We start from the raw sequence: 5,287 nt of genomic DNA, 5'->3' as shown, positions 1-5,287 counted from the left end.
CAGTGAGCGTTCCCCCGGCTCCCGGTGCCCGGTGCGGTGAATGTCCCCCCTGGCTCCCGGTGCCCGACGCGGACACAGCTCCCAACTGGGCTTGGGGAAAGCACCAGCATGGGGTCCCCTGCCTGCAGGGTGTCGGGGCTTACGGCAGAACGTGGCAGTCCTCCAGTTCCCGGGCCGGCCGCCGGCGTGGGAGCACTGGCGGGAGAACTCGGCCACAGTGCTGCAGACGCAGGTGTCACCGCCCGGACACTGGCAGCGGTCCTGCTGGCAGGCGCGCAGATACGGCTCCAGCGGCACCAGGTCCTGGCAGTCCGCGAAGGCTTCGGCGGTCAGCAGCCTCTCACACTCGGCACGCTGGGGACAGACGCAGGGTGGTCATGCAGCTCAGAGGCCAGCTCCGCCGGGACTCCCACCCCAGACTGAGAGGACTCACGTGCTCGGAGCAGGATGCGACGGCCGCTTCCTCCTCGGGGTCCTCGCACACCACATCGGGTTGGTTGATCTTCTGCATGTTCCCGAACTCCAGGGGACTGAAGAGCACGCCTGGGGATGCACGGTCCTTCAGCGGGGGCACCTGGGGGCCCGCAGCCCACCCTGCCCCCACCAAGCCCTCCGGGCCTCACCGTCAGAGAGGAATTCTGAATAGCTCTGTAGGCTGTTGTAGTCCCCGCAGAGGCCACAGGTGTGGTTCTGGAACTTACTGTCCAGCTCCAGCTGTTGGGGGAGGGAGCAGGTGAGCTGACCTCTCGTCCCGCCCACAGCCTCCGGGGCAGCCGCCAGGAACCCCCAAGACTCGAGGCTTGTTTGAGCCACAGAAAGGTGGGGCAGGAAGGCTGGGGTCAGCAGCCAGGGAGCGGCCTGGAAGGGCAGGTCCCTGAGAAGCTGAGTGTGTTTGCAGGGAGGGTGAGGCCTGGGGGTTCAGGGCCAGGCCGGCTTCTGCTGCTGCCCCCCAAGTCCTGCACCGACACCCTGTGCTGCCAAGGCCCTGCCCCACCCCTGCCCTCTCGGTGAGGGGTCCGAGCACTGCCCTCCCTGCCCTCCCTTGGGGTCCACCCAGAGGCCTGACCAGCCCCAGGAGCCCCGGAACCCTGAGCACCATGAGGGCGTCCTCCCTGTTCCACAGGAGGGTGAGGCCGATGCGGGAGTAGACTTTGGTGTAGGCGTCGCTCTTCTCGATGAGCAGCCCGGAGCTGTAGTGTGGGGTGCTGACCCTGGCGGGGGCACGTCGGGGTCACTCTTGGGTCCACCACCCAGGCACCCGCGCCCCAGCTTGTCCTCCCAGGACCCTGCCGCCCAAAGGAGACTGAAGCTGGGCACCTGGGGTGGTGGCGGTGGCTCTGCCAGGCCCAGCTCCTGCCCTGGGGCCACCAACTTGGCCAGCCTCTGGGGTGGAGGGACATGGGCAGTGGCCAAAAAGCACCTGTCCATCTCCGCTGGCTGGGCTTCCCCAACAGAGCCACCTCCTGCCTGCACACCCTCCTCTCCATTCCCTCCTCGGGGCACGGTCCTGGGTAGGGTCCCCTCTCAGAGGCCCTGAGGGCACCAGGTTGGGAGAGGAGGGAGGGCCAGGCTGCCCAGCCTCCTTCCAGGCCCCCTGCTTGGTGGAACATCGCCCCATGGGGTCCCAAACCCTCACCAGACGCCCCTGAGGCTGTCAGAGGCCCTACACCACCGCCTACCAATACCCCTTGCTGGGCCAGGTAGAGGCACTCACCCCAGCCTCTGTGCCTCGGTCCCCAAGTGCCTCTACCCACCCCCCTGGCCACACCTGAGGGCCTCTACCCGCCTGCCCGTGCCTGTGCTGGAGCCCCTTGCAGGAAACTGAATATCCCCAGGCAGAAGAGGGGCAGGTCCTGCAGGTGGGGAACCCGCTAGACAGGAATGCACTTACAGGGCCTCATTGTTCTGGAGACAATAGGGGAACAATAGCTGGGAGAGGGGAAGGGGCTCCCACAGCCCCCCCGCACCAACTTCTGTAACTCTAGCCTGGGGTGGGCGCACACGGCCACTCCATGCACAGGACCAGAGACAGGCAGCCTCTACGGGTGCCAAGGCTGTCCCGAGCCTGGTGGGCTCTGAGGGGAGGGGCGTCAGGGACACAGGCAAAGGGATAACTGAAACCCCTTGCCTATGAGGGGAATGGTGGGGGCTCATCAGTGTTTGTTGAATGAATTAGTGACCTGAACCCAAACCTCAAGGCTGTTCTCCTGAGCCGTGTGCCAGGGCAGAAGGGGTCTCCTAGGGCTACAAGGAAGCCCCTTTGGGAACCGTCAGCCCCCTTTGCTAGGAGGTGGAAGGGGTGCCACCGACCACACTCACATGGCCCCGTTCAGCACAGCCAGGTGGCGGGTGAGGTAGATGGTGTCATCCTTGATGGTCAACAGGATGGACTCGACCCCCGCGGGGGCCTCAGCCTGGCCCAGGCCCCGCTTCAAGTGCACGGCAAACTCCTTGTAGGAGCCTCGGCAGTCGGAGGCGAAGTTGTAGTCACAGAGGCCGGGGAAGCGGAAAACGTCTCCGTCGAAGGTCTTGTAGTGGAAGTTGCCCCAGGTGCTGCAGACGTTGTGGCCGTGGTTTCGGGTTCTGCCCTCTGAGGGAACAGCAGTGAACGAGGGGTGAGTGGCCCCGGTGGGGGAAGGCTGCCCAGGCTACCCTCGAGAGGAGGGCCCTGTGGAAGCACCTGGAAGCAGCTTCCAGCCCAGCACAGGGCCCCTGGCCGGGAAAGCTTCCTTCCTATCTGCAGGCCCTCTGCTGGTCTTTGGTCACCCCGCCACAGGGGTCTCAGGGCTTCTACTCCTGGCCTGGTGAGGAGTGTGGCCGGGTGCCCAGCGGGGTGTGGGAGAGGAGGTTCTGGGCACCCTGCTCCCCAGCAAGGGCTGTGCTGCCCCAACTCTTCAATGGTCTCTGCCACCTGAGAATGGGGCCTTCTGGTGGGGTCCTGGCCGCCCCTTCCTCCCCTACGGACAGTGGCACAGTTCACTGAGGCCTGGGCTGTTTCCGCCTGGTGCTGGCCCCAAGACCCACCCTGTCATCGGGCAGTCAACCCCAGAGGAATGGCAAGGGAACCCCATCCTTCCAGCCCCTTGAAAGTCAGCAGGGCCGGGGGCTGCAGGGGACCAACCCAGGCCAGGAGCCTCAGCAGAGCCACCCATGCCGCCAGGATGCACATGGAGACCACCTCCTCCTCTCAGATGCCACTCGCCTGCCCGCCCGGCCCTGCCCCCAGGACACTCTGCCAGGCCCCGGACCCCTGTGTCTGCTCTCTCACCTGTCTGGAGCTCCGAGCCCCCTGCCACAGACAGGGCCAGGCAGACAGCCGCCAGAGGGGCTAGTGGCAGCCCCATGGTGGCTGGCAGGGCAGTGTGGGTTGCGCCCGGGGGCAGGGGTCTGGTCCTTATATGTCCTGGCACGGGGGCAGGAAGGCAGGGGAGGGTCAAGGGGTGGGTGTGGCATTTGCCAGATGATCAAGAAGACAGCTGCAGTGGCCCAAGCCCCAGTGGGGAAATATTGATTCAGGTTATCAGAGGTCATCTCTTTATGGCTCCCTGGGTAAACACAGCCTTCTTCAGGATAAGATAGCCTTGTGGCCTGAGTGCCAACACACACCCAGGGAACACGCCCAGCTACTAGCAGGACAGCCCAGGGTGGCCGGGGGAGGGGTGTCCTGCCAGAAGCGTGTCCAGTCAGGCTCCGTAGCCCCCCACGGACACCCAGGCCCCCCCTAAGCAGGTCCCCAGGCCTGATCAGGCTCATGTTACCCTGGGAGGACCAACACTTTTCCGGGGCCCAAGCTCTGGGGCAGTTTCCAGGCCTGACTCCAGAAAGGGGCCTCCCCGAAGGCAGGGAGGATATGGGATCCCTCGGGGTCCAGGGAGGCCACTGACTTGCATGGGACTCTTGGCCAGGCTCACGGAGCAGTGTCAGAGGCCCCAGCCGCCAACCGCCCTCTAAGCCCATCCTTTTCCCGGGCTGAGAAATTCCTTCTCTGGAATTGCATGTGATTAGAACGCGGGGAGCACCTGCCCAGCCAGGGGACGTGTTACAGAATGAGGCACACAGGGAGCTGGCTGGTGGCCGGAAGTGGCCGTCTGCCCCTTCTCCCAGGGACCACATGAGGACCTCGGGGCTGAGAGCTGAGGAGGTGATAGGGTGCCCAGGCTCCCCCGAGCCACCTCTCACTCATGATGGGGGCCCTGCCCCCGAGGCTGGGCCTCTGATAAGCCTCAGTCTCGCCCACTGAGCCCAGTAGTTGTCTGGAAAAGCCTAGAGAACCAGAACTCATACCGACCCCAAGCCACGAGACCACTGGGCCCACCACTGCTTGCCCCAGCCCGGGAGGGCACAGGCAGGCACCCCTGTGTCACCAGTGGGTAAACTGAGGTCTGGGGGCCCTCCCCTCTCTCTACAATTTCCTCCTCCTGAAAATGGAAATGGGCCCTGAGTTGAGTTCCCAGCTTTGGCTCAAGGGGAGGGGGACATGCCAGCAGCATGACGACAGTGGGGAGGAGACTCAGCCTGACAGTTTGGAGACTCGGGGCCCAAGGCACCAAGCCTCTTTCCCTGGTTGACCTGCCGCCCGGACCTGGGGCCTGGGACAAAACCCCTCCTGCCCTCCCGTGGTGCCTGCCAGCACCAGGCCCCAGAGTCTGCACTCCCTGCTAGGACCTGGGCACGTGGAGGAAGCTGAGTGTGTGGCCCAGGCCAGGAGGACCAGGGATTAGGAAACCGGAGCCAACTGGGCCAGGCCAGAGGGGACCATTGTTCACTTCCCGGTGTGGGCCTCCACCCACTGGCACTGAGCCCTGGGGAAACCCAAGGACAGCCCCAACTGCAGCCCCCCGACCCTGACATGCTCCAGGGGGGCCTCGGGGCAGAGATTTTCCAGGCCAGGCTCCCCCTGCCCTGGGGGGATTGCAGGAATCCTAGCCGAGCACAAGCTGCCCAGCACAGCCCCTGCGGCCCTGAAGCCTGAGGTGGGTCCCCTGGATCTGACCCTGTGTCCCCTCTGGGCAGGCAGTGGTGGTGCCCAGGCTCGGGGGTCTGACCTTAACACCCCTCTTGGCCCGTGGCAAGGTCCCAGGTAGGAGCCCTGTCTGAGCTCACAGACAGCCCTGCATGGTGCAGGTTGCAGAGAGCTGAACCCCATTCCTAATGGTGAAAGGGAGCTGTTCTGGGGAAGACGGTGAGGGCTCCATCAGGCCGGGGTGACTGTGGAGTCACCGGCACCCCCAAAGCGAGAGTGTCCCCAACCTCTTTGCCTCCAAGCCTCAGCCGGTCCCCACTGCCA

The 5,287-nt window shown here is 65.0% G+C and overlaps 1 protein-coding gene across 1 annotated transcript in view; it reads right to left on the bottom strand.

The window, feature by feature from the left end:
• Positions 1–3,344, bottom strand: part of MUC2 (mucin 2, oligomeric mucus/gel-forming) — a 47,725-nt gene extending 44,381 nt beyond the window's left edge. Inside the window, 7 exon segments of the mRNA XM_011930144.1 lie at positions 8–138; positions 140–354; positions 434–543; positions 624–714; positions 1,097–1,211; positions 2,320–2,590; positions 3,269–3,344. Coding sequence (XP_011785534.1) covers positions 8–138; positions 140–354; positions 434–543; positions 624–714; positions 1,097–1,211; positions 2,320–2,590; positions 3,269–3,344 — 1,009 coding nt within the window.
• Positions 3,345–5,287: the final 1,943 nt, after the last annotated feature.

The sequence above is a fragment of the Colobus angolensis genome, unplaced genomic scaffold (assembly GCF_000951035.1).
Source record: "Colobus angolensis palliatus isolate OR3802 unplaced genomic scaffold, Cang.pa_1.0 Scaffold84, whole genome shotgun sequence".
In the NCBI taxonomy this organism is placed as follows: Eukaryota; Metazoa; Chordata; class Mammalia; order Primates; family Cercopithecidae; genus Colobus; species Colobus angolensis.
The sequence above is the reverse complement of the archived record's forward strand: the minus strand, read 5'-3'. Positions and strand labels throughout refer to the sequence as shown.